The sequence below is a fragment of the Periophthalmus magnuspinnatus genome, chromosome 4 (genome assembly GCF_009829125.3).
Source record: "Periophthalmus magnuspinnatus isolate fPerMag1 chromosome 4, fPerMag1.2.pri, whole genome shotgun sequence".
Lineage (NCBI taxonomy): Eukaryota > Metazoa > Chordata > Actinopteri > Gobiiformes > Gobiidae > Periophthalmus > Periophthalmus magnuspinnatus.
The window spans coordinates 12,314,162-12,340,890 of record NC_047129.1 but is presented as its reverse complement, the minus strand read 5'-3'; the positions used below and the strand labels follow the sequence as shown (position 1 = coordinate 12,340,890).

At 39.1% G+C, this 26,729-nt stretch overlaps 2 protein-coding genes across 2 annotated transcripts; both read right to left on the bottom strand.

Annotated features, from left to right (window-relative positions):
- Positions 1 to 929: 929 nt before the first annotated feature.
- arhgef18b (rho/rac guanine nucleotide exchange factor (GEF) 18b) lies at positions 930 to 20,860 on the bottom strand. The gene is made up of 27 exons (XM_055221171.1): positions 20,745 to 20,860; positions 20,395 to 20,437; positions 19,294 to 19,368; positions 19,073 to 19,181; positions 18,590 to 18,770; positions 14,560 to 14,621; positions 14,433 to 14,478; positions 13,306 to 13,495; positions 13,101 to 13,207; positions 12,822 to 12,962; positions 12,354 to 12,604; positions 12,110 to 12,235; positions 11,913 to 12,030; positions 11,557 to 11,811; positions 11,364 to 11,440; positions 11,094 to 11,272; positions 10,931 to 11,004; positions 10,597 to 10,782; positions 10,398 to 10,532; positions 10,192 to 10,298; positions 9,838 to 9,906; positions 9,690 to 9,737; positions 9,335 to 9,616; positions 9,108 to 9,269; positions 4,376 to 4,685; positions 3,382 to 3,510; positions 930 to 3,068 (listed from the first exon to the last, which is right to left on the bottom strand). The coding sequence occupies exons 5-27, from the start codon at positions 18,591 to 18,593 to the stop codon at positions 2,836 to 2,838; spliced, it is 3,291 nt and encodes a 1,096-aa protein (XP_055077146.1). The 5' UTR covers positions 18,594 to 18,770; positions 19,073 to 19,181; positions 19,294 to 19,368; positions 20,395 to 20,437; positions 20,745 to 20,860; the 3' UTR covers positions 930 to 2,835.
- A 450-nt stretch (positions 20,861 to 21,310) lies between these two features.
- Positions 21,311 to 26,090, bottom strand: LOC129456173 (uncharacterized). The gene is made up of 4 exons (XM_055221172.1): positions 25,946 to 26,090; positions 23,238 to 23,383; positions 22,403 to 22,935; positions 21,311 to 21,769 (listed from the first exon to the last, which is right to left on the bottom strand). Exons 1-4 carry the CDS (start codon positions 26,019 to 26,021, stop codon positions 21,622 to 21,624), a joined length of 903 nt encoding a protein of 300 aa, XP_055077147.1. The 5' UTR covers positions 26,022 to 26,090; the 3' UTR covers positions 21,311 to 21,621.
- Between the last annotated feature and the right edge of the window lie 639 nt (positions 26,091 to 26,729).

Here is a 26,729-nt window from a genome sequence, read left to right as displayed (position 1 = left end):
ACTGTACAGCTGTAGACAACTCAAATTCTCGGTCAACTAAAGACATGTCCCACTAATGGATTAATCGACTTAAGGGAGCATGCTTGAAACTATCTCCTTTTTATCTGACCCAAGCTGCACTCACTAAAAAACAGCTGTATGGGAGTATGCGTAAAAGCAACTATGCAGAGAAAATACCAGGATGTATTTACACATTAACACATTAATCTTGTAAAGTTTAATACTAACTCAGTCTTTCACTAACTCTCCTTTCTGCTGTTGTCTCATATGTCTCCTTATAATCTAAATAAAATTATGAATGCAAATTGCCTGTACTGCCTGTCTCTTTTACACACAAATAAAGAACATATGAAAATGATGTCTCAGTTCTGGGAATATCTCTTAAACTATGGCATCAGAAGATGCACAGGCACTAGAGCCAGGACTCCAAGAGGACTCCCAACTTCCTCTAAACAGCATTACATAAAACATCTCAGTCTGGTCTCAGATGATTTTGGTAGACACAGAGAAACAAAGCCGGAGTTAAGATCTCTGTGTGGGGAAGATGCCTGGAAAAACAGGCTTTGAGAGGAGACAGAAAAGCCACTAATGACAGCAGACAATAAAAGTGGCCACTACACTGTGGAACATTCCCAGGCTCCGTGACAATAAGCAGGGACTGTCCGCTCCGCTGCAAGAGGAACCAGCAACCTCCGCCTAAGACACAACGGTCTGAGCAGGCTGTTATTAGTGTCTACTAGCATTCCAACAAGAAGAGGGCCAATTGGGTGGTCGGGATTATTTGGATGAGCAGTAAATAAGAGCTTAGATGTGTGGGAATATTATATGTTAAGGGCAGGCAGTTAATCCTTATATACATACCTATGCAAGAGGTATTGTACGTGCACTTTTTAAAATAACAATACAGTTTGACTTGTAACAACAACCAATTTTGTTTCAAGTACTTTATTTTTAAATTTGTCTAAAGTAAGAATTGGTGTCCACAGGTTGTTCTAACAGTGAATAAAATTCAACATTAAAAAGTCAGCAGTGTGCTACAAAGTCATTAGACAGCTCTTGGTAAATAAAAGATTAACACAAAACAAGAAATAAAAACATTCATTTTAGCCTTCAAGTATACTACTATCCAAAGTGACTAGTGTGGATTGGCCAAGGAAATAAAATAAGTTCATGATTATTTACAAGTTACAGGTCCAAAATGTTGGTGTGTCAGAACAACACAACAGTGATGTGACAGACTGGCTTTTGTGAATTTTACATCAGTAATAAGTTATAAATCATACTTAGCAGAGAAGTGTCCAATGTTGTGACTATGCAAAACAAGAGGCTACAGAAAAGATACTACATACTGGTACTACATTCTTGATGCATATGGCAGACAGATGATCATTTAAAAATGTCAATTTACTACAAGTTTAAGAAGGTAATCTTCTCTGGGATAAAAGCTACACAAGAAATACACAAAGCTTTGGTTTTAACTGAACCAAATACATACGAAAGAGTAAATAAAAACATCACACGTCATAGTACCAGAGTTGTGCACTTTAGCTTCAATGCTACAAGCACATTCAAAAAGAACATACTCATTTAACAGCACTAAGTGATTGTGGTTTATCATACATACACAGCCACATGTGTAATCAAGTATATATTAACAAGTACTACAATTTTGGCTGATGTTTGCATCTCATTCACAAAACAGGAGACATAAGACAGAAAGACAAAAATACAAAAGCTATGTACAATCTATACAAATTTGTACACAAAGCTGCTTAAGATCCAGCTGATCTACACATCTCATGGGAAACAAAACTAAAAACATACTAACAATTGGTACCTTTACGTGGAAAGTAAAAAACATAAATAGAATAACCCAACTAACCAATAATAATTACAGCTGACTTTTGGTGTGTGTTTTCATGCACAAGAGAAAATTGATCATCAAAAACACCTGGTGAGTGATGGCAGTAAATAAATTAATTACAATGAAGTTTAAAATAACTCTTTCAGTCTTAAACATTCTCAAAACCAAAACCTACGCAGACGTGAACAATCATGAACAATCAGACAGAAATCAGACTACTCCAATCTGTTGTAACTGTATATAAGTGTATCAAAGATCAGATAAGATATAAGACAATGATCAGATTTTTGGTGTGCATGTAAACACAGCCAGTGTAATTTTTTTTATTTTTTTTGAAGTCCAAATTAGCAGTGGAAACTCATTATATCCTTCAGTTGCCATATGGTTTAACTCCAAAGCCAATCTTAACTGGAGTAAAAAGTGATTTGGAATCCCTATGGAAGAGCCTGGGACAGAATCAAAACAGAATGTTTTGCTAAAGTCAGTGTATTTCATAAGAGAACATCTTTAGCTTTATGGGGTGGAGTCACAATTAAGAACATAATGATATATAAGCCTTCATATATTTGTGCAACTGTACAACAAAAGACAAACACAGCCTTCGCTACTAAAGCATCCCGGATTAATGGGGAATACAGTGTTTTCACAGTGCAAATAAAAACAGTTGGAGTGAGAATGAACCTGGATTACTCAGACTTTAAAGAGATCCAAACCAGCACTGGAGTAATTTGTGTTCACTTTGTCTTCAGCTCTTGCAACACATCTTGAAATACAAAAATCCTTCATTATAATTGGCCTCAGTTATTACAACAAACCCTGGTGAGCTCCAAATCTGCATCAATGCATCATCTGTGCATCACTGACATAAGCAACAATGGGCAAAAGCTAAAAACGGCTGCTACTTCATTCAGATATTTTTACCCATGTCAGAATAAGACTTGTGGTGGATGCAGGAATGTGTTGATTGTGCTTCAGAAAAAGATGACGTCTTCTTTCAGGTCCTCTGTGGTGCCCTGGTACGGAGGGGGCGCACTGGGCTGGGCAGGGGACTGGAGACCGAGGGTGGGCTGCTGGGGCTGGTAAAGGAAGGAGCTAGAGCTCCGGGATTGCACAGGGGCTTTATGGGTATTCACAGGAGGAGAGATGAGGAGGGAGGAAGAGCAGTGGCTCTCAGGTCCTGTACTGTCCGGTGGGCTCAGTGGATCTGCAAGAAGAGGAGAGAGAGAATCAGCTTTTGACCTTTTTTGAGTTTGTAGGGTTTAATGCAGCCACCTTTGTTTTACTTCTCACGGTTACGTTTTTGAGCTATTTAAAGCCGAGGATACTGTGATCACACCTAAAACACTTGGTGTCAGGGTTGTGGATTATGAAGTCTGTGTAAGAGGCCATCAATCATAGAGGAGGCGTGTGAACCTGAGAGCTGTTTACACAGGGAGAGGCCGGCGGACTGTGGTAGGTGTGGGCACATTAGACTGGTATCCGCTTTGATAGTGTACAGCATTAAAAGAGCTCTGTACCAGTGTGAGGCAGAGGGGAGGTGGACACAGTGAGGGACTGGTGGGGGCTGATGGAGCGTTTGGCCTTCAGGGAGTTGTCTTCTCGAGCAGACAGCTTTAGAGGCAACATCTGCTTCATATCCATTGACACTGAGGGTATAGGGAATAAGGAAAGACCACATGAGACAAACAGGAACAGACAGAGATTGTAATTAGATTAAACTTTCAACGAGAGCAAGGCCACTGCAGTTTAATCACCACTATCCAATATATCAGAGGGCTGACCCAATTAGAAGTCTAATGTGATCCTAATGAATCACTTAAGTCAGGAGGCTCTGGTCAACCTCATGTCAGGCACAGATGGCCTAGATGCAAATGGCATCATGAACAAAAAGCAATAAAGAGTACATGAAATATGCCCACCAATACTGTCTTAGTTTTAGGAGTACTCAAATCTATTCTTAAATATAAAAATGTTTGTAGTACCACTGCAACTACGGCATGACTTTATAGAGGCTGTACCTGTTTTTTTTTTATTTTCATGAAGTCAAATTTGTCTTTCTCCAGTACAGCTATATTGTAAAGGCAATTCTTGGGATCAAAATGACATCACAGCGTGCAGTTTGCATCTAATTATGAAGCAGTTTTGCACAAAAAACCCACAGGTGATGCTGTATGCTAGCATAAGTTATTGTTAGCATTACCATGACATTAAACTCCACTCTGAAAAATTATGAAAACAGCTTGTAAACAGTGAATAATTAGGCTAGGCACAAATTAAGGAACAAGTTTAAACCGCTGCACACAGTTTAAAAATACTTATTCTTCACATTTTTAAGAGAATAAAAATCTGGTTTAGTGCCTTTCACTAGAAATACTAGTACAACAACAATGAATACGACCCTCCTGTTGCTTTATCTTATGCTTTCTATAATGGATAGAATAAAAATTAATGAACTCTGTGTTCATTGCAAAGCAGAAATATAAAAATATACATTAAGTGACATTGTCATACCTGAGCTGTCAGACCTATGGGAGGCCTTTGCGCTCTTGCCTGGCTTGCTGCCCTTGATGCTGCTGAGCGCAGCTAGCTTGGTGGGTATCTGCTGGGACACGCTGACAGACTTGTGCTGGTTGGTGGTGCTGAGCAGGTGCAGAGGGACCTCAGTCTTCAGGGTGGAGCTGCTCACTTCCCTCCGCTGTGTCACCTCAGGGCGCTCGGGGTAATCGGCTGGAGCCACAGACACACTGCTCCTCAGGCCCTTGAGCTCCGACAGACCTGTGGAGCTGGGTACACCGTTCAAACTGCCTGAGAGAGGAACAACCTGCAGCACGAACATGGAGAGAGAGAAAATGGTAATCAAGCTTTACAGAGCATACATGATCTAGAAGCAGAAGTAATATAATTCATTATAATTATGTGATTAAAAGCAAATGACTTTGCTCTGGGTTTAGTGGGACCAAAGAGCACCCATGTCATTTTGCAGAATTTCCTTTTTTTGTAACTGATTGCAGCAGTATTTGTAATCACGACTTGAAAATGTGATTAAGTATAAGTCGCACCTTTTTTCATAGTCTGGCCAGGGGTGTAAAAGTATAGAATTTCACATCTCTGTCATTGTCACACTGATAATTGTGCGAGGCCATGGGGAAGTGCAGCTTCATCTACTTCCGGAGCCAGCGGAGTTGCTCAGAAGCGAGGACAAAGAATTCAATGGATTTAGTAATTTGGAGTGAGAGCGAGAGTAAACTTTTTTGCTTGTTTTTTAAGCTTTAGTTATCTGTTTAACTGTCAATACCTTACGTTAACAACATACCAGACACATATTCAGTTTGTTGTCTCTTCTTCATGTGGTGTACAAACGTGTTATGTAATCGTTGATTATACATGTTACAGTTCACTTGTTTGACCACTATATGGTGCTGTTGTATTTGTAATACCTGTAAGAACATTTACTTGACTTCATTTCTTGTATATATTTGTTATTTAATTTCCCCTTATTTATTTCCCCTTCATTTATAAGACCATAAAAGTGATCATTTTTCACTTGGAACACTATTGTAATGTTGTAATATTGTAGTTTATCATAAGTCGCAAAAACTACTTCCTGTTTTCCAGTTCAGCCTTTTACGCTAATGCGAAGTCTGGCTCAACAGAGCACTATTTAAGAAACAATTGAAAATTAAAATATAATGTTTTCGCTTCACCAGCTTGTTTACTAGCAGGGCAAAGTGGTATGTATATTTTCCATTCGTTCATATGCAGTTTTTTGTGTATATGTAATATATATAACATGTAACATAGATGTTATATTTTACGTGTTTGCTAGTTCTACAGTGTGAACTGTGATGAAGAAGTAAGACCACAGTAAACATCAGTGAAAAGAACTCTCTCTCTGTCTCTTGTGTTTGTGGACAAGCCAGCATTAGCGTAGTTATCTGATTAACTGTTAATATCTTACGTCAACATATCAGACACGTATTCAGTTTGCTGTCTATGCTATGTATGTAGCTGAATAAATATAAATGTTACGTTAGTAATTACCTGTACTGCTTTCAGTCTGTTGTTCTCTATTTTTTATTGTTATTATTGTAACTTGCCTTTAAAGATTAAATGTCTGTTCTTGGTCTCAAATTTTATAAAATAAATTTCCTCCAAAAAATTCAACTTATAGTATAGTGTATATATGTATGTATGTATGTATGTGTGTGTGTGTGGGGGGGGTGTGTGGGTGTGTGTGTGGGTGTGTGTGTGTGTGTGTGTGGGGGGGGGGGGGGTGTATGTATGTATGTATATATATATATATATATATATATATATATATATATATATATATATATATACACACCCCCACCCCCACACACACACCCGCACACACACACACACCACACACACACACACACACACCACCCCCACACACACACACATATATGTGTGTGACTTACACTCTGGAGCGACGTATAGTCCGGAAAATACGGTAATTGCACAGCCTTGCTGTAACTTTGTTTGTGGTAAGGCGATCCCACAGTTGGAACATGTGTCAGTGTACTGTTTGGCAATAAAAAACACCTGTAATTGAATAAACAAGCTGATGACAGCCCTGGCATCAGAAAAGGTAGATCCTGAACCTCTAAATGGCTCTATTTCTGTTTGATGTTCATATAATGATGGTTTGTATGAGCCCTCTGCATTATGTGTACCTCATGTTACAGAAACACTATCTATGGAGCTCAGTGTATTTATGGGCTCTATACAGAATCAGAAACACATGCGGCGCATTCTGCTGAGCTAGCACAGAGTTTGGGACGGGCCTTTCAAGAGGCTCAAGGACAATGTGCACACACCAAACGAGAAACTTAAAACCTCCAACAGTCCCTGTGCAGATAAAGGTGTGTCTAACACAACAGGCAGAGCCGCAGAACAACCACATGCCTCCAGTGACATCAGTCTGTTAGGAGTATCACAGCATTGTTCAGCTAATTACACACCGCACAAAACGATTTATAGATGAAGCTTTCTGCTCCAAGCAGAGAAGTACAGATTTAAGTACAGCTAACAAATTATCTAAAAGGTGCAATACGTAACTTTTTTATGCTACCTTCTTGTCTCCATGGAGATGTTCTTGCATTGCCTGGAATGTTCTACAGTATGACATTACACTCTATGGAAACAAGCAGGCCACAATACCTGGTCAAGTTATGAGTCTGATTTCTGAACAGATGATCCTAGATGTTTTTGAGGATGATTTTTAGAGATAACAACACCTGTAATTGAATAAATGCAGGTCAGATATGTTTAATGTCATACTGTACCATACCATAACATACATTCCGGGTTGTGCTGTGCAAATAATAATTTCTAATCAACGATATGCTTGTGTCTTTTTCAGTGAGAGGTCTACAGCCAATCCTCTGAAGTGAAAGCATGTGTGTATTGTTCAGGAAATTAATACTAAAATTTAATTGTTTTTGATGAGACATAGTAAAATCAAATTGAAAACCAAACTCTACTCACATTATAAACATGAAAGTGACAGGCATTGGAAATATCTGCCCTCCAGTGAGGGTTTTGTGTAGTTTTGCACAGCATGCTATTAGAAAGGAAACAAGTGCTTTTCCATGAGTGCTGAGCTTAAGACTTGCTCACAGAGTTCGAGTCAACAACATCATAAATCAGGAACATGCCATGGCCAGAACAGGACACAGACGACATGGAGGCGTGAGGAAACGCAGCTGGAATACATGTTTTATGAGTACCCTTATGGTTCTGTGACCTTTGTCAGTTCTTACATACCTGATGAGTATTTCAAAACTTTTTCCTAAGCGTTAACAACACCTAGAGTTCACCGACTTTCTGTGTAAACCTTTAGATCAATTGAAATAACGCACATTGATGAGGTTGTTTTTCAATAAGGCCCAAGGCTGTGTCCCCATTAAAGTGAATGATTTTTTTTTTTTTATCAACAAGTAACAAGCCACCTGTCATCAGAATGTGATAAGACATAAAGAGGTTTATGTGAAGCCCTGCATGTCGCAGCAAGACTCCTCTATACTCATATACACACAAACAGAGACATGTGCCCCATATGTGATGTTGTGGAGCCCATATACTCAAGAGTAACAGCAAATAGTTGTATTACACTGGTCTTCAGGCTGGATAAGAGTCTAAGGTCAAAGCTGATAAAAGGCTGATGTTTGGGATAATGCCTTTACACCAAAAAATGTCTTCTAATCACAGCTGATCTATGCGATTACAGCACAGGCTATACATACCCTCAGTGTGTGCAAAAAACAACAAAAGTAACTGCTGCCCAAAACACATATTTGGGTGATGACTTAATAGTGATTCAGTCTCAACAGACAAATTTTGCCTTACTTTATTTATAGGTAAAAACAAAACAAACCACATAACAATCCTGTTTACTGACGCAGTTTTCCTAAACTCTGTAATTAGAAAAGTCTGGATTACTCATCACAATAGATGAGGTCAACTCACCATCTGGATTTTTTTCTTTAAGACCTTGAATTGTTCAAACTTCTAAAATCACATAATAGTAATACTGTAACTAAAGTCAGCTGTGTCCTGTAGTATTTCATAAAAAGGGGCAATGGATAAATATAATGTAAATATATAAATATATATTATAAATAACATAAATATCATACTTATAGAGGAACTACAGGCACCAATTAGATTGAAGTGATCACGTGAAAAGTAAAAAAAAACAAAACAAAACTGTTCAGTATATTGTATGTTCATATAAATTTCCTCTTTGCATACATTTGTCAACAAAACCAGAATCAAATAATTGGCTTTAAATTACTGTGTGGATCTACTTCCTTGTGAAACTCACACAAAGGGCCGCATTGTGCTGTGATAATGGAGCAGTGGACACAAATACAGAGACAGGAGAAAGGAGCGTGATCAAGAAACTCTCCCAGACCAGGTGAACTCCAGGACTGAGGGCTCTGGATCATGTGTGGCATTATGCTACTGTGATATAATCTACAAAAAGACCGTGAAGCCCTAAACAAAAAGTCAAACACCTAATAACTGGACAGTGAATGTAAACTGCTGGTTAATCTAGTTGTCACTAGAGGGCACTTTTGAAAGGAGAAGAGATTCCAAAATAGAATATGGTCTGCAGATTTTTATGAAAGTGAGGCAACCAACTACTCTACCAGCACATAAATCAAGCAAGAATTATTCCCAAAACTTTTGAAAGATGTATATGCGAGATACTTACAGAGGTCATGACCTCTATGGTCTTCCTCTTGTTCTTCTTCTGGTGCTCCAAGCGCTCCTTCTCTTTCTCCACGGCTCGAGTTGACTCTCTCAGTCTCTCCAGATCCTCCTGATACTTCTCTCGCTGCCTCTCCAGCTCTTCCCGTTCTTCTGCAAGTCGTTCCTAAAAATCAAATATGTTATCAAAAAAAGAAATCTATAATATAAATGTTGGAGCAGACAGCTTACCTCCAGCCGTTTGCAGTCTTCCTCCCTCTGCCGCAGCTTGGCCTCTGTGGCCTCCACCTGGTGCTGCTGCTTCTCTCTCTCCTTTTCCCAGCGCTGTTGTTCTTGTCTATGCTGAGCTTGTAGTTTGTGAAAATTGGCCAGTTCTTCTCTTTGGAGAGCTAATGTTCTCTGTTTCTCTTGCTCTTGAAGACAGTTACCACGGTAGCGACTCATGAAGGAGGCACGCTCAGTCAATGATGCTCGATGTAACTCGATTTGACTGTCCTGCTGGGAAATGATAGCCTAAAGAATACAAGAAAAAATACAAACATTACAAAGTCAAAACTGAATGTAAAATCAATGTCGCTAGCATTACCTGCAGACTGTAAAGCCTCTGAGAGAGCATGAGCACTCGATCGAAGAACTGAAATGAAAAACAGCAACATCTCAGAAATGTCTCTGAAATGTTAATTTCCATAAAATTCTGCCAAACAATACCCTACAGCACAGAGCAGTAAACTGACCTCAGCCTCAGGGAAAGAGTCACTCCAGATCCGATTCCACCTTGGAGTTGAGCAACAACTCTCATCAACCTGATCAGAGATGGACAAAACAATAAGCCTGGGAGGGAGATGACATCACACACTCTTGCTGTCCCTCTCTATTTAAACCACACCCACTCCCTCTCCATCTTCTCGTTTTGGTGCTCCTTCTACCCAGCCCATTATTTTTATCTTTAAGGTATAAGGGGGATACAAAGCTCAAGAGCCCTTTCAAAATCTTCAAGTCTGCAATGATGATTAGCTCCATCCAATATTTGAATTCTTATCTCACACTGTGTTCTGAGATTGTGGTCTTTGTAAATGTAGAGTGCCTACCGTTTCTTCTAGTGTGTTGCTGCCACACAGGTCTTTGAGCTGTGGGTCAGAGATGGCTCTATGACTCCTATCTCTGTTTTTACTTTCACCAGTCTTAACAGTGTGGTCTGAGACAAAGAAAAAAAACAAAAAAACAATATCAACACAACAGCAGAAAAATGTTAAATATATATACAAATGAGCCCAAAGTGCTTGTCAGAACTCACTGTTATGGAGGATGGCTGAGGTACTGTCAAAACCCCCAAAAGTGCCTGCTCTCTTGGGCAGAGCCCCAGAGATCTCCTCCAGTCTGTCTGATTCTTCTTTTACTCCAGACAGTAAAAGATTCTGCAGGTTCTCCACTGATGTAGACAAATAAAGTTAATAGTTATGGTAGCTAATTCAAAAAGTTTGAAAAGTGCCCACCTTCAGTGATAGCTCCTTTGAGAAGTGTCTCCCCCTGCTGGAGGTCTGTGCCATCACCACGGAGCAGCAGTCGAGAGCGTGAGGCAGTGTCTTCCACTCCAGGTACAGACTCTGCTTTTTCGGCGAACAGCTGCAACTTCTCACTGAGAGCCTGCATGATCACTGCATCCTTCTGGCTCAGACGCTCTATAAACACAAGAAAATAATTTTAACAATCACCCCAAACACCAAGAGTCGCTAATTTACACAAACACACTCAAATTTAAAAGGACCCTGTGTGAATCCAATTGTACACATGCACCCCCTAGTGGTGTAGCATTTCCTTTTAAGTTACCTTGGAATTCTTTCAGTCTTGATGCTTGTGCTTCCTCCTCCTCACTAAATAATCTCTCTTCTGTTTGGGGACAGCTGTTGAGCATATAACACATTTTTTAATGTAGATGCATTGCAAGTGTAATGAAAATCTAAATATATAAAAGTTGCACACAGGTGACTACCTTTCCACAGCTTGCCGGATATGTGTCATCCATGTGTTGCGCTCCTCCTTTGAGAAGGTGTGGATCTCATACATTTCTGGTTCACTGGATGAAGCACAGATGAGAAACATGGCTTTTTCCTCATGGGCCACTTCCCGAACAATCAGCTTCTGAAGAGAGATCACTGATGGCTTGCTATCCTGTGAAGGGAGATTTGTTCATGTTAAATATCTCAAAAGAAACATTCATGTCAACATTAAATGTGAATGTGCGTAGTGTCAGATTACTCACCACAGCTGCAAAAACATATCTCTGGTCTTTTTCTTGTATCAAAATCAATACATCGGACAAGAGCACAGCAAGTATATCTGCAAAAAACAAATGTTTTTTCTTATCTACTTTCATCAAGAGGATTTATCACCAAAGCATGACACCTGTAACTGCAAACAATGAGCAGATGGATATTTAGATTCAATGCATGTACCTTTGAGTCTTCCAGACGCTGCCTTCCAGTTGACTGTGCCTTCATGTAATAGCCGCCTCCGGCCTTGAGCAAGGTCCTCCCTCCGAAACACTCGTCCATCTTTGATTTTTCCCTGTGCCTTTGGCTCCATTTTGTTGTAAATATCTCGGAGGCGGGTTGTTTTCTCATGAAGGTTCACCAAAGAGTCCACTTGAACAATTGTGTGTTTAATAAGAGTCAGTGCATGGGTTAAATCTTCATACTCTTGTGTACCAGCTGTAGAAGGGAAAAGAAGAGGGACATTGAGAATAAATGTTATCTCTTTGCCCAATTACCTAAAGGAAATGAGGACATTAGTAGCAGAATATAGACTTTACCTTCAGTGTGGTGAAGTATCCGTTCTACTAACACAGGATATTTAGTGATGCGCTGCGTCACGAGCAAAATACACTCTGTCACACCTAACCTCCGCACGATGGACAAGTTGTTGATTTTCTGATTTTTAAAAAAGATGAAATGATTAAAATACAACAGATTTAAACAGACAACAATGTAAAAATAGTAGTTCTTCTACCCGAATGGTGCTGTGAAACTTTTTGTTGTTTTGTAGCTGCTCTTTATAGTAGCCAACAGCCTCAGAATGGTGACTGCAAAAATCTCCATAACTGTCTTTCATCTTCTCTCCTATTTCACCTGAGAACTGAAAACACTCGAAAGTGTCATTTGTCATATTGTTGCTTTTCCTTACGCATTTTACAAAATATTTAATTCATATTTTAATATATTTATGTTTATAAGGATCAATAACAGGCCGGTACCTGTGTGATGAGAATATCAGCCACTCTGTGTATGATGAAGTTTCTGTCATGGGGAGATTCTAGGCTTTCTCGTCGCCGCTCTTTGAGTCGGGACAAAAAATGTGTGTGCAGCTCCAGCAGGTTTTCCAGACGAGGGAATAGACAGTCAATTCTGCCTGAATCCATCTGAAGACTCTCCTTCAGCTCGCAAACATAAACTCGAAGCATGATTTTCAAGGTCCGTACATGGTGCATTTCTGTCTGCATCAGCTCTACAGGATCACAAACACCAAATTTTAGATAACAAAATAATAAAAACTTTACATGCATCCCACATGCATGATGAAGAGCAGATGGAAAATAGCAGCTCATCTTGTCTTTTGTAAGATTTGTAGACTGTAAGATTATAAGAAGACATTTGTACATGATCCCTGACAAATAAGAAAAAAAAATAAATTTAAATCAACTGAACAGAGAAGACAAATTTACCATAAATGACATCCTGTCTCTTTACAATGTCTTTGGAGTGTTTTTGGACAAACTGTTGGTCAACAGCTAAACTCCATGAGTCTGCCTCCAGATCCTGAGCATCAGACTCTAGATCAGCCCGCACAGCTGCATAGTGAGCATCTGAGAGAGACAGTACACACCAATTAATGTAATACTACTATTTAATACACCTTCACCTATCTTCTAAAACCAAAAGATTTAAATTACATCTTTGTAACAAACACTAAAAATAAAAACTTAAATCATACTTAGATTTACCTTCTACAATAATTGACTCCACTGTAGAGGGAGCAAGAGAAATAACGTCCTCATTACAGCGTTTGGATCTTAGACTATCCGTTTCATCCATGTCCCCAGGTAGGGATCTGTGAAAACAAAAATAGACACTATTCAGTCCTGCAGCTAAGTGAACCCATTACAACAGAGGAGAAAAAAAATGGTATTCGGCAGTGAAGACACTGACCCTGAGCTGCTGTGGTGACGGAGGCTGGCCATAGGAGCGGCAGAGGCTGCGCTGGAGCTGGTGCTGTAGGCAGCAGCTGCTTGAGTGTGACCTCCCCGTGGAAAAATGGTCATGCCTGAGACACTGGGATAAGTCGAGTGGCCATCCGGGCCCTGGGACGATAATGACTCACGTTCTCTGTCTTTAATGGCTGGGGCACAGAAATGAAAGACAGATGAGGAAGAGGAGGAACAACAAGAGGAGGAGGAACAGTAATGACAAAGTGGCCAGTGATGAAGATGAGAAGATGAGAAGGATAGAGACATGGCATGTTTGCTGGACTGCTGCTGTCCATAGAATCTTTTCACCCAAGATCTTGACAAAGAACGGAGGAATCGGCAGGTGAGTAAGTCCCGGTGCATGAGTAGTCGCACTCTGACTCGACCCCATGACGACGCTGAGCATAGGGAAGGCGCTTTGACTTTCCTTGTACAAGGTTTGGAGGAGCTCCCAGGTTTCTTTCTTAAAGCTAAGGCCATGATAAATGTGTATACACGTTACCTCAGCTTCAGCTGTAGAGCATTAAGCCCAAAGAGGAGAAGGCAGTTCAATGCATCTTATTATAACAGAGCGAGGTGTTCTAGCAGATTCGAGAATACAGTTCAGCCTTTTATATTTCTCACATTTTAGCTCCTTCTCTTTGTCTTCCTGACCCCCTACACAGGTCAGTGATTGGCTGGAGCATGTATGGGCACAAGTCAGGTGTGTTTGATTAGACTCCAGCTGTTCACATGACAATAACAATGGTGACAGGAGATTAATTTAAGCCGCTGCTGGCCTCGCTTGTATCTCCTGTGGTTCTTAGTCACATGCAACTGAATATGTCAACTGTTGCAACAAGTATCAAGTAATTACATAGCTTTGGCCCTCTTCAAACTCTTCAGTTGCATATTTTTTAATACCCAATCTCAGAGTAAATGGCATATACATCCTCCTGGCACATGACTGAGTTTCATGTTTTAATTAAATAAGCTATTACAAATCACTAGAGAGGTAGCGCCGCTACTTTAATTTGACCCAGTGGGACTAAAGCCACGTTTCTTTGTACCATCACACACCTTCTACTATACTATGTACATGAAACTTACCCAATTGAGAGGATGCTGATAAGCTAGTCCTTGGTAATATGTCTCTCTGTAGAAAAAAAAGAAGGTCCATTTGTGAATACAAAAGACTATTTCTAGACAAGATAAAGTACAAACAAATGTGCTATACCTTGTTACTGGTGCATTCGGTCAGCAGGCTTTTACAACTCTTGTGGACATTCACAGCACAATCTGCAAAACAGCAGGACAGAAAACACACAAACATTAGTGCCTCTGGCTTAGCCATTAACTGTTTGTCAAGTTGTCCCAGTTTTGTTTTTATAAAGCACAACTGTATTATTGTCACTTAGCTCAAAAGCATATGTTTGGTGATAATAGGCCAACAACCCTCTTGGTGAACAAAACAGTTGCAAAAAAAATAACAAAAGTGTGTGGCTTCTTGTGCAGGCTATCCCTTGGGAGGAGGTGGGTCAAACAAATGATCAAACTATGCAAAGTGGCTATACAAACCATGAACATTGAGCATTTACTTCTCAGACCAAACAGGCGATTCAGTTCAGATGCCTCGTACTTGATTTTATTTTGAAATTAAAGATCTTAGTCCTCCCCATCTGCTTATCAATGTTCAGAGCTTGTGTGACTACTGGCTATGGTTTCTCCCAGTATCAATCAAGTGATTACTGTAATTCTGTAAATTAAAGACATTTTAGTGTGTGCAATTTTAATATAGAATTTTTAATTAATTCTGTAATTAAAGACATTTTAGTGTATGCACTTTTTAATATAGATTTTTTAATATAAAATGATTAATTAAGGTGATTTAAAAAAAAAAAAACAATATAATATATCTTGGTATAATGAGTCATATGTCTCCTCTGTGCTTTAATTCCCCACATGAAATTACTGTCCAGTCAAATATCAGAGTGGGTCAGAAAATAAAGAAGTAAATCAGCAGAAAAGATACTAGGTGGTAAGTCCAAAACATCTTTCGAGTCTTTAGATAACATCAATGGACACAATTTAAGTGGTGCTTCAGAGAGTAAGGTGTTACCTCACTCAGCACATTCTCGTTTGTAGTCAGTTCTACATCAAAACCACCTCCACAGCTCAAATCTGCTGACGAAGAACTAGCCCTCCCACAAGAAGCAAAAAACTAGTGCTGTCTGCACTTGAATAAGCAACAGTGAAATTGAAATACAAACACATCTCTAAAGATTAGATTTGAATATGAAAAGTGAGTGGACAACAGATGTTGTATTGAGAAGAAAATCATGAAAGTCATTTAGTATAGAGAAAATGTGTTTACCTGTGTATTATTGGAAATGTGGATTCCAGGAACACAAGAGTGTATCAGAGACAGAATCATAGAGCAAAGGGAATTGTACATGTAACCTAATAACTCTATTTCCACAGCAACTGCAAAACTAAAAATCTTACTTACTTATCCATAAATACAAAAATAAAAATAAAATTTGATAGTTATGGAATTAAGATTAACGTAATATTCTACATGATTACTTTTTATCTGTCATCTCAGCACTATTACTGTAAGTTTTGTTATTTTCAGTGAAATTTGTTTTTGAACAAATAGCTTTTTGACATACAGTACAAACATAATACAGTTACAAAGTGTAAGACAGAGTTATGTTTCATATCAGCCACATCAGATGTTTCTGGTTTCATTGCAAAACAGGTTATTCACAACTGTCGAACTAAACGAAACACTTTTTCACACAGTGATGTTGTTACAAACTAGGTTATATAGGCTGTTTTGAGGAATGTACTATTTGAATGAACTAACTCAAAAAAACAAAAAAACACATTTCTTAAATGCCCCATCTGAAGGATTATCTGTATTAAACACCAATCTATGACCTTCTACTTCATCTATGTTTCAATATACAGCCCCTTGTGACAAAGTTTGGACATCCCTGAACATGGAAGGCAGGCAGACTGAAAGCAAAAGCTGTGATTTGTGTAAAAAGAGAAGAGAGAACTCACTGGAGGGCTTGTTATGGTCTAGCTAGCTGTCCTGCCAAGTACAATTAGCCCCATGTGATCCAGTCAGAAATCTAGTCAGAGCAGGAAAGCCTGGACCATTCCTATTGCCTGGTACAGTACAAAGATAAAATGAACAAAGCCTATAGTCCATGATATCAAGTAGGCAAATAACAACCTGCATATAGTGCCTTTACCTGTGTTAAGTATTCACAAAAATGACCAAGATAGACATCTAACATTTCTGGATAGTAATATTATTATTATCATCATTATTATTATTATTATTATTATTATTATTATTATTAATAATAATAATAATAATAATAATAATAATAACATTTTACTTCAGTATTCTTCTGTACAGTGCAACCTTCACCAAAGCTCTGAACTAGGCACTCAGACCTACACCATAAAACTACTGTATTACACTAACACAGTAACCGCTATCGAAGATATTTACAACTTGTTGTATCTTTACTCTAGAATAGGATCATACACTATAAAAAACGTGCTAATCTAGGAACTTTGGAATATCAAACTTTATATAATGCCCTTGATACAGCTAAAGATGTTAGCATCACCTGTTGAGCTTCTGCAAGCTGCAACAACTAACAACAAAACACAAACTCCTCTGAGCTGGAGATGTTGTGAGCCTCGGGCACAGACTTTATTAATAACGATGTAATAAAATAAACAGCTGTAAATTTGATCACGTTAGAACAATGAGAACAATTCAGCAGTGACTCTAACAATGTCTTTCTAACAGCATCGGTCCAGGCTAATAGGCTAACGGTAATAAGCTAACTTGTTAGCACAATGTTGAACACAGTTTAGGCGCACGCAAACAAATATAGGTTGATTGAGTAACAATATTTTTAAAACTTTTAAATGGTTCACGTCACTTTAAACTTTGCAAATGTTAGTAGGTTAACAGTTGAATTTGTCAGATATTAGCCGTTAGAATAAAGGTAGAATAAAGGTCTCTCAAGTCTTTGAGCGAAACAACGGGAATTATCCACCTGATCCCACTATGGACCAGTAGCTTCAGTTTCTTACCTAAACCGTTTTAAATTCAGCCATTTCCTCTCGCTGCAAAACTGTGTCGATGAGTTTTCTTTATATACTTGTTTGTTACAATCAATAACAAGAAATGTCCACATCGTTTGTTTTATCCAGTTTTGCTTGTGCTCTCCACTGGGAGCCGTCTCTGGCATCGGCCACAGACGATGCATTCCACAGGCTGCTGCTGTCGGCCCTGCGCAGGGCTGGGTTCAAATTAAAGGGACACTCACTGTGACTGTAGGCAAGACAAATGTCAAAGGGTCGAAATTGTACATCATCACTTGACTCGTAATAATAAAAACAAGAAAAGGAGGAACAAAAAAAGAAAACTGACTTTTGTTACGGTGGTGTGTGTCTTCCCCATAATAACATGATTACTCAACACCACCTGTGCGTGGAATAGGCTTGTAGCCTAATCACAAACAAGTTTTGGACTCAAAGCAGATATACAAACGTATTAGCCCGAACTAAACAGTATGCCTAAACCAGCAAACTTGTTTCAGTCTTTAACTACTGCCTATCCTACAGCCTACACACAGCTGCATGTCTTTTGTGATGTAGGCTATTTCATGGTTTATCATCTGACCCAGAGGGATTGAGCAAGGCAAACATACGCAAAGCCCAAAGCATCTGTAAATGCCAACAACAGCACAGTCATAGCATAGTATAAATATAATATAGTACACTGATATAAAGTAACTAAAAACCGACATCTGTCAATCTGCCGGGATGGGCAGATTGAAAGACAATAGTGACTCAACTGAGAAGTGATAGTCTATCTGCCTATCACTTCATCAAAAATGTGACGAAGTAATGAGAAAGTACAAAACCAGACAGACTTCAATGTGAGGCTGTTACTATTTTGGATATTTTGGATCTTGTAATCCAGTACCAGTTAAACAGCCCAAGTGTTCTGCAGTGTATAGCCTAATCCCATCATATGCATTCAAAAGTTCATATTATTAAAAAGCACAAAAATGTCATAAACAATACGCTTCACAATAATCTTATGTGCTTGTGTACAGATACATAACCGAGCGTGCAGCGGTGATATAAATAGATTGGTTTGTGAGAGCTTTGCACCTGTGCGTGAACATGCATTTATGTGGGGCGTGTGAACATGTGGCATTACTCACTCATGCATTCCAGCCCATGCTTCTTCTGCAGGCCTTTGCTGCACAATGAGCAGGTAGCACAGCTGGAGAAAGCACCCGGCACCAAGGCATGCCCGTTACTGCTGATGAAAATGCTATTGCGCTGGCGCTCTTTAACCTCTTTCTCCCTCTCTTTCTGCTGCTCTTTCTCTCGACTCTTACCCTGCAGGAAAACACAAACCAAACAAGAGACAGGTGTTAGATTAAGGTTGGCTGTTGACTTTGGGTCAGGCATGCTCTACGTCATATGGGCCATTGCAGTGTTTGTGTAATGGGATTAGTATGAAGCAGTGCTCTATTTACTCTTCCTTTAGGGAAGTAAATATAGCCCAGGGTCAAAACGGTTGTTTTAGTTCATGACAAGGCAGTTTGTGACGGATAATCTCAAAGATAAACCAGAAAAACTCTAAATTAACTGTGGCCACAGACGTTACAAAACAGATTTACTATTGTCGATAGAATTACCTTATCTTTATTGAAGGAACCAGTTACTCTGCTCCTGAGAGAGCTGAGCTTCCTCTTAACTTTGGTGCCTTTCTCCACTTTTTCTCCGCGGTCTTCCTCCTCCTCATTTCTGATACAAAAGGTACAGTGTATGAAATACAGCACAGTGTGTGTCAAATAAAGTGGTTTTATTTAAAGGGAATATGTTACAAATATAAAGTGTAAATGTTTGAGATACATACTCATTCGAGAGGAATTCGTACCAGGTGACATTTCCTGAATCTTTGCATTCTGAGGTGCTGTTCCTCTGCTTTGCACTGTTGGGCAGAGTTAGATAAAATAAGAATACAATCAACTGTATAATGTTTGGTTTAGAGAAACAAGAGACATGGCAAAACAACTGAATGCTGGAATGGCACAACTGCCGTTAAAACAGTATATAAATGACTTACATATCAGGTCATTTGAGGGTAATGTGCAGAGGTGGGTAGTACATTTACTTCTACTTGAGATTATTTTTGTTTGGAGAGTAGTACTTGAGGAGTAGTTTCTCCAAATACTTTTCTTTTTCCTACTATTACTTGAGTAATTCCTTGGACCACTACTGTGTAGTTTTACTTGAGTAATATTATTGAAGTAACGTTACTCTACCCACCTCTGATGTTTAGAGAGAGTGAAAATGTACATGCTTGGATACACCAGGAAGGACACCCTGAATAAAACTTTAAATGAAGATGCACATCAGTGCACACTATAATACAGGTGGTTGTGCGCAAAACTCTTGTTCTGCAAACATGTGGAAATGCACAGTAAAAACATGCACAAACAAAAGGCGTGGCCACTGTTTCTTAAGATGGTGCGCAATAAAAGCAGTCGTAGGAGCCAGGACCTCTCTCTCCTGTTTACTTACCCATGATACAACTTTAGCTCCTGCAGGACTTTCTGTACCAACAGCCTAAGACAAACAACATACACGGCCTGAGAGAGGGCTTACAGCAAGGAGAGAAGAGAGGAGCCCAGTGTCAAAGTATAATTTACAGTAGAATCCTCCCTGGTCTGCTGTCTCAACACAATATAATACATACACATCAGGTCCCATACTGTACAGTGGGGGCCTTCTAAGGAGCTGCAGCCGAGGACTGAGGGAGGAGGAGGTTGTGGACACATGACAGGGAGCAGGACTACAAGAGGCGGGGTAGGAAAAGCCTGTGTTATGTGGGAGTAACGATTTATTACTAAGGAACAGTATGTGCACTACTGTATCAGCTACACCACACTGCAGGTAGCATTTGTTTACACCATTAAAGCCAGACTGTGCTGTGCGGTAGTGTTAGTTTACTTACATATGACTCTGTCCTTCTTGCGAATGTAGGTTTTCTTCTGGTTCTACAGCACAGATAAGATTAATTAAAAGGTGTACAATATAACCTTTCTGGTGGAAGGTCGGCCACCTGGCTTGTTTCCATGGAGATGTAACTATTTTGCCTGTAATATTCCAGACATTAGATTTTTCAAATTTATCTTGGATTTATTCAAGTGTTTTATGGCTCAGAAAACCTGCCTGTTTCAGAAAAGCAAGCACGCAGAGGACCTTCACCCACAAAATTTACAGAGAGCACTTCAAAATATGAGTTAATGATGCCAGTATAAAGGCGCCTGCAGAGTGTAAATGTGCAGACACAATGAAGCCCACCTCCTGCAACTCTGGCAGCCTGTTTGGAGGTCTGCACCACACGTGAGATGTGAGCAGTTCGAGAACATTCATCCACAGCCAGGACCTCAGACCGGCAGTTATGTCTGTCAGCACCAACCGTCTGAAATCACAATAATTTCAATAGGTAAAATACTCCACACTAGCTCAAAATCTGGAGATGGGTCCCCGAGCACACTGCTATCACAGCTAACTGCTCCTACAGAAGGCATTGAAAGATGGGTCAAAAGTAGAGAATGAATTTTCCTCAGAAGAGATTAATATAGGGAGTAGTATGCCTTAAATTTAACTGTATTCCAGTACAGTTACTCTTTCATTTGATGTATTCAGAATACAGGTTCTATCCTAAAATCACAGGATTACAAAGAATACCAAAAGAATGGTATTCGATTGCACAACTGAAGTTTTGAAATCCATTTTAAAGATATAATAAATTGGACAAAAAATGTTTGGAAAAAGAATTCCTGGAAGTACCTATACTTAAAGAGACAAAAACTACAATGTACAAAATAAAAATAATAGTAAATGTTTGATCAGTCTTGAAGTCCAGCCAACCTATGAATTTAAACTGTGCAAAACTGAACTCCTTAATCAACACCTATCCAATGTTACATCATTCTTTACTGCTCCTCTGTTTATGCGTCAAGTAACAAGTATGTGTCTAAACTAATAATCCCATGGGAAGACAGAAACAATGAGGTGATCCCACTGACGAGAACCTCTGGTCAGGATCACTGTTATTGTCTAAACATGACATACAAAACACATTAATAAGACACACGGCTGCACTGGTTTACACATTCCCTGTCCACTGGGAACATTCAGAGTCCTAGCTTCTAACTATAGGTCCTATTTCAGATCAAATAACCTTTGCTCTCAAGATCTTCAATATGGGTCCGTCTGTCTCGTCCTCTTCAGGTTCTTTGGGCTGTTTATGGGGCAGAAAGCTGCTATTGAGTCTGTCCTCTTCTCCATCACTGTCCACAGCAGCAGTGTCCAAACTGAGCCTGCATTGTGCAAAAAGAAAGAGAGGTGAAATTGTGAGTGGTCAATATCAATTATATATATTTCTGTGAATCTCATGTTCACCACCTTAAAAAGTGGTCAGCATTTATTTTAACATAAACAATATTCAACACCATTATGAAATAGCTAACCGAATGCATAAATCCTGAAAGATCAATCGTTGTTAATGCGAACAGACAATATTGTAACTAGTATGCTTTTGACAATAAGTACAGAAAATAATAAGTTAATAATAAGTTATAACGCCACAAGGAGAAAAGTAATTTAAAGGTGTACTATGAGGTCCACTACCACAGGAATGTTATTGTTTTGCCTGAATTGTTCCACAGTATGGCATTAAATTTGTCTTGCTTGCATTTATTCAATTACAGGTGTTTTATTGCTCACCTGCCCACTACGTTAAATGCCATACTGTGAATCATTTCAGTCAAAACAATAAGATTTCGATGGAGACAAGCAGGTGCAAGGTCCTTTACCAGAAAAGTTACATAGTGCACCTTTACTGGGCTATATGCTTTAAGATTAGAGGTGATTAAGACTTTAAACATTAATTAAGAAAGTGAAAAAAGAAGGCAAATACAAAAATAGTATAGTCTGAGATATGTTTCCTCTACCTTCTTCCCAGGTTAATGGGGGACACAGGATTGCCCCAGCTGTGCCTGCGAGATGTGGACATAGATCGGACCAAAGTGGGAAAGCTGTCAAGATCTGTGTCTAAATCCATATCTTCTGGTTCCTTTTCTGGAACTGTCGACTCCATGGTTCCTACCAGTCCATTCAGGTTGATGGTCAAACTAACACCTTGATTAGACGAGAGACCACTGTCAATGATTTTTGTCAGAATTGGCTTGGGTTGGAGCTGGGTGACCACAAGGTTGCAATGGAAAGTGCAGGTGGACTGAGAATCAGATGGAAGGTGGGTGTAGTTGGGGTTGGGGCCGTACTGGGGGACAGCAGAGGGGGCAAGAGGGTCTGGGGCAGGGGGGTCTGGGATAGTGGCACTTGTGGTCAGTATAGATGGCAATAGTATTTCTTCCTCCAAGTCTTTAAAATACTGACAGTCACTGAAAGAAGAGTTGAAGTCGTCACCACTGCAAGTCTCCTCCTCAGTCAGGCAGTCATAATCACTCACCACCGAACACCGATCCTGTATCACAAAATGTATTTTTGTTAGACACCACTTAAATTTCTAAATTGTTACTAACAATCATGATGCATGCAACATTTCTGATTTTTAGTTCTTATTAGTCAGAACAGATCTAATGCAAATGCCTGAGAAATAAAAAAAAAAAAGTAATAATAATTTAAGCAACTTAATTAAGTAATGATTTGCAGTGTGAATTTAACACTTTGGTTAAGAATATGTTGATTATGAATAAAAATATTGCTATAATAAACTAAATACACAACAAATAAATTAGAAAATAGCACAGTGGTCATGATTCGTACCTGGTCCTCAGAGGTGGGGTCGAAGAAGACATCTTCAGCCACACAGTCAGATGACACTGAAGAGGCAGAGCTGCTCCTGGTCTGGGCACTGGATCTAAACTGGCCACAGGACACACGGGGCGGGATACACGGCTTACACTCTGAGCCTGTAAAAAACCCAAAAAACACACACACATATTTTTTATCCACCGTGTAGCACTAAAAACCTATATAAGTCTAAGGTGTGATCTATAGGAAGGATGTCTCCTTGGCCCATAACACAGAATGTCTGCCAAAACCACCATCACCAAGAGCATTATCTGCAGCTCAGCTTCTTCACAGCCTCCTCAAAGTTAGAAACATGACGTTACAGGAAAAAAATAACCTACAGTGGACACTACCGGTCCTGTGGTAGAGTAATCTGTCACATTTTCCTCTGAATTAGACAGTAGACATCAACTATTTGGCAGATGAACTCTGCAGATGTCTGAAGGGGGATGTGTAGGGGAGATTTTTTAATTTTCTCTAAATGATCTCATATAAATTTCCAATACTGTGTACTGATCTATATAGGTAAAATATGAAAAGAAAAATAATCTAGCAAACCTGTGCCATCTTGGTATTTAATCAGGTAGTCAGTCCAAAACACAATAGGGACTGGCAACCAATATATTATTCTAATTTATATCTCTAAGGTTGGTTGGCATAATGCATTTCCAAGTGTCTGGGACCATCATAGCTACAGCTGCATGTTACATAAGAGTCATTTAGTGCAGATGCCTCCTGTGAACCCGAATCTAAGACAGAGTAGCTTCTGGGGACTTTTATCGGCCTCTCTCCAATATGTGCACTGATAGATCAATCTATGCTACATCCTCTTTAATACAGTTAGTTACATTCATGTAGGAAAAAGCCAAGAGAAAGTACTTCATAACACTATATAATATTGTCTTATTGTTTTGACTTGTGTGGCATGGGCCTAAATAATAACTTTAGATGCTTGATTTAAAAGATAAAATATGCAGACAACATTGACGGTCATAGAAACTACTAAACATTGAGTGAAACAAGGTACCACAAAATCCCTCCTAAAACTAGCATCATGGATACCATTAAGTTGCCGTCCTAAATCAAAGCACCGGCGCTGTCTCTAATGTGTAGTATAGAGTTGGCAACCGAAAGGCACTAGAATAAAATTATGACATGAGTAAAGACGCCACGGCCTTTTATGGCTGGTCGGTTATATCTGCTTATAAGTCACAGAGGTGAAATGTCACAGTGTTTTGGCTGTTGTTTGATGGCATTGTACTAATCATGTGCTACTAAAACAATACAGTTAAAAGACATGTTTATGTAATCATATGTTTTCATTTATACTGTGGGGTTGTGTCCTTGTGCATCAGCATTCACACACAGATTTTCCGTGCATGTAGCATATCTGGAAGGGTATTGCTAAAGTTCCAACACTGAGGTTTCTATATATAAATTTTGTTTTTCTACCAAGCTCAATCTGAGCATCTGGAAAATCAGCTTGCTTCTCCGCGATACATAAGTGAAGCGATTTAGCCAGTACCAGAAAGAAGAAAATATTTTTGAAAGGTTCACAAATTAGGTAATACGTGAAGAAAACTCCTTTACATTATAGATCCCTGAAATATATTTTAGGAAGTAAATGCAAGCACATGCCATCCACACACACCACTTTAAAAATTCTTAAATTTCCCAAAGTGACATGACAATCACAAGAGCAACTCACAAGACCTGCTCAAATGACTATCCAGCACAATGATATGAAACTAACCGCACAGAGTATGGTAACATAAGCCATGCACTGTTGATGCTGGCAGCTGCAGGGACCACCACGCACCTGCCCCATTCATCACAGTGCGTTTGTGACTGCGTGTGTGTGTGTGTGTGCCTGAGAGACTACAACAGAACAGGTCTGTTAGAAGTGTGATAGAGACACATCAAAACCACTATCTATTCTCTCATCTCTGATCACAGGCACCACTGACCAGGGCTGCACACTACTCCACCACATGTTGGTAGAATAGTGTGCATATCAATGTACCACAAAGATCACATTTGATATTATTCAAATACCAGATTTAGAGCTCCTGGTTTGGTCCTGGCTTTATTTTAACCCAGTTTAGTCCTGATGTAGACTTGGTTTAGTCCTGCGCTGGTCCAGGTTTAGTCCCAGTATAATCCCAATATGTCTTCCTAAACCAAACAATAAGTCACAGTACTATTTATGGTGAAAAAAACATGTGTTTAACTACTTTTTTAAGTTTTAGCAACAAGAAACAAAACAGATAATACATTTGCCAGTTCAGAGTCAAATGTTTTGGTTCTAATAGTTCTAGTTGCAGTAATAAGTACCAAACAATATAGAAGTAGTAGTGGTAGTAGATGTTGTGTAAAACTCTGTATTTGGCAGACTACCTAAGTACCTGATTTAAAGAGTGCTATTTTAAATTACAAGTAGATATCCAAATAATATTTCCCCCACTTATTGATGGCAAAAATATTGAAAATCACCTACTCAAAATGTTATTTGCACTTTTTACATATATAACCATATGTAAAATGTGACAGCCAACAAGAATTTATGAAATACTGAAATCTCCACAGAATCTAAACCAGAAACCCAACCTAATGACCAGATGCCTGCACACAATACTATAATACAACATTTCCTAAAGTAAATGTATAAGTCCAAAGAATACCTCGTTTGAAGGACCATCTCTTCATCCAGAGTTTGGAAAAGGATGGCCAGGAGTGGTTGAGGGGAGAGTCAGCCATGGGATCAGAGTAGCCAGGGGGGACAAGAGGAGCTGGAAGAGGACTGTACACTGAGGCGCATGCAGTCAAAGAGGGGAGGAACACAGGAGGTGAGGTAACACAGAGACAACCCCACAGAAGAGAGAGAGGCCAGAGCAGAGAGGAGAGCAAAAACAAGTGGTAAAAAGTATATTTCAAAAGTATATACCAAAAGCAAACAGGGAAGTATGAGTTATAGGAAGTGAGTTTTTTGAATACCAAAAGGAAAGCGTTGATAGAAAAGGTTAGTGATAATGAAACAGTGTTATAAATGGCAGAACTAGATACAAAAAGGAAGTGTTAGTCAATACATTTTAAATAGCTTTAAGAGAAACAATAGAAAATCTAGTGTAATTAAAAGTGTAATGATGTAACTAGGATCAAAAGGAGGAAAAGGTATGAGGCAAATTAAATTATGGTATTGAGTAGCTAATAATTCTGGTGTTCTAAGAGATTATGGTGCCCCCCTATAGTCTATCTAAAAATACCTTTAACACCTATTACATTGACATAACAAATCACACTCTGTTCACTTTCATTTTTCATATAGTATAGGAAATACTGTATTCCATTAAGAAAAGAGATTAGAGCTAGGAGTTGGCCTGTCACAGAAATTACAGTTATTAAACAAGGATTCATTTTGCATATGTGGTACAAAGGGGTGGGACTAAACAAGCTTTTGCTTTCACT

Bases quoted from the DNA above. Each gene is read 5' to 3' on its own strand.
- arhgef18b (XM_055221171.1), bottom strand. The intron at 14,479-14,559 runs GTATAGCACATT...TTTTTTCTACAG, and splicing joins CCGAATGCACCAGTAACAAG to AGAGACATATTACCAAGGAC. The intron at 3,069-3,381 runs GTACAGAGCTCT...CTCTTCTTGCAG, and splicing joins CTCCCCTCTGCCTCACACTG to ATCCACTGAGCCCACCGGAC.
- LOC129456173 (XM_055221172.1), bottom strand. From the start codon at position 26,021: ATGGCTGACTCTCCCCTCAACCACTCCTGGCCATCCTTTTCCAAACTC. The intron at 22,936-23,237 runs GTACGAATCATG...TTTGTGATACAG, and splicing joins ACCCCACCTCTGAGGACCAG to GATCGGTGTTCGGTGGTGAG. The intron at 21,770-22,402 runs GTAGAGGAAACA...TGCACAATGCAG, and splicing joins CCCATTAACCTGGGAAGAAG to GCTCAGTTTGGACACTGCTG.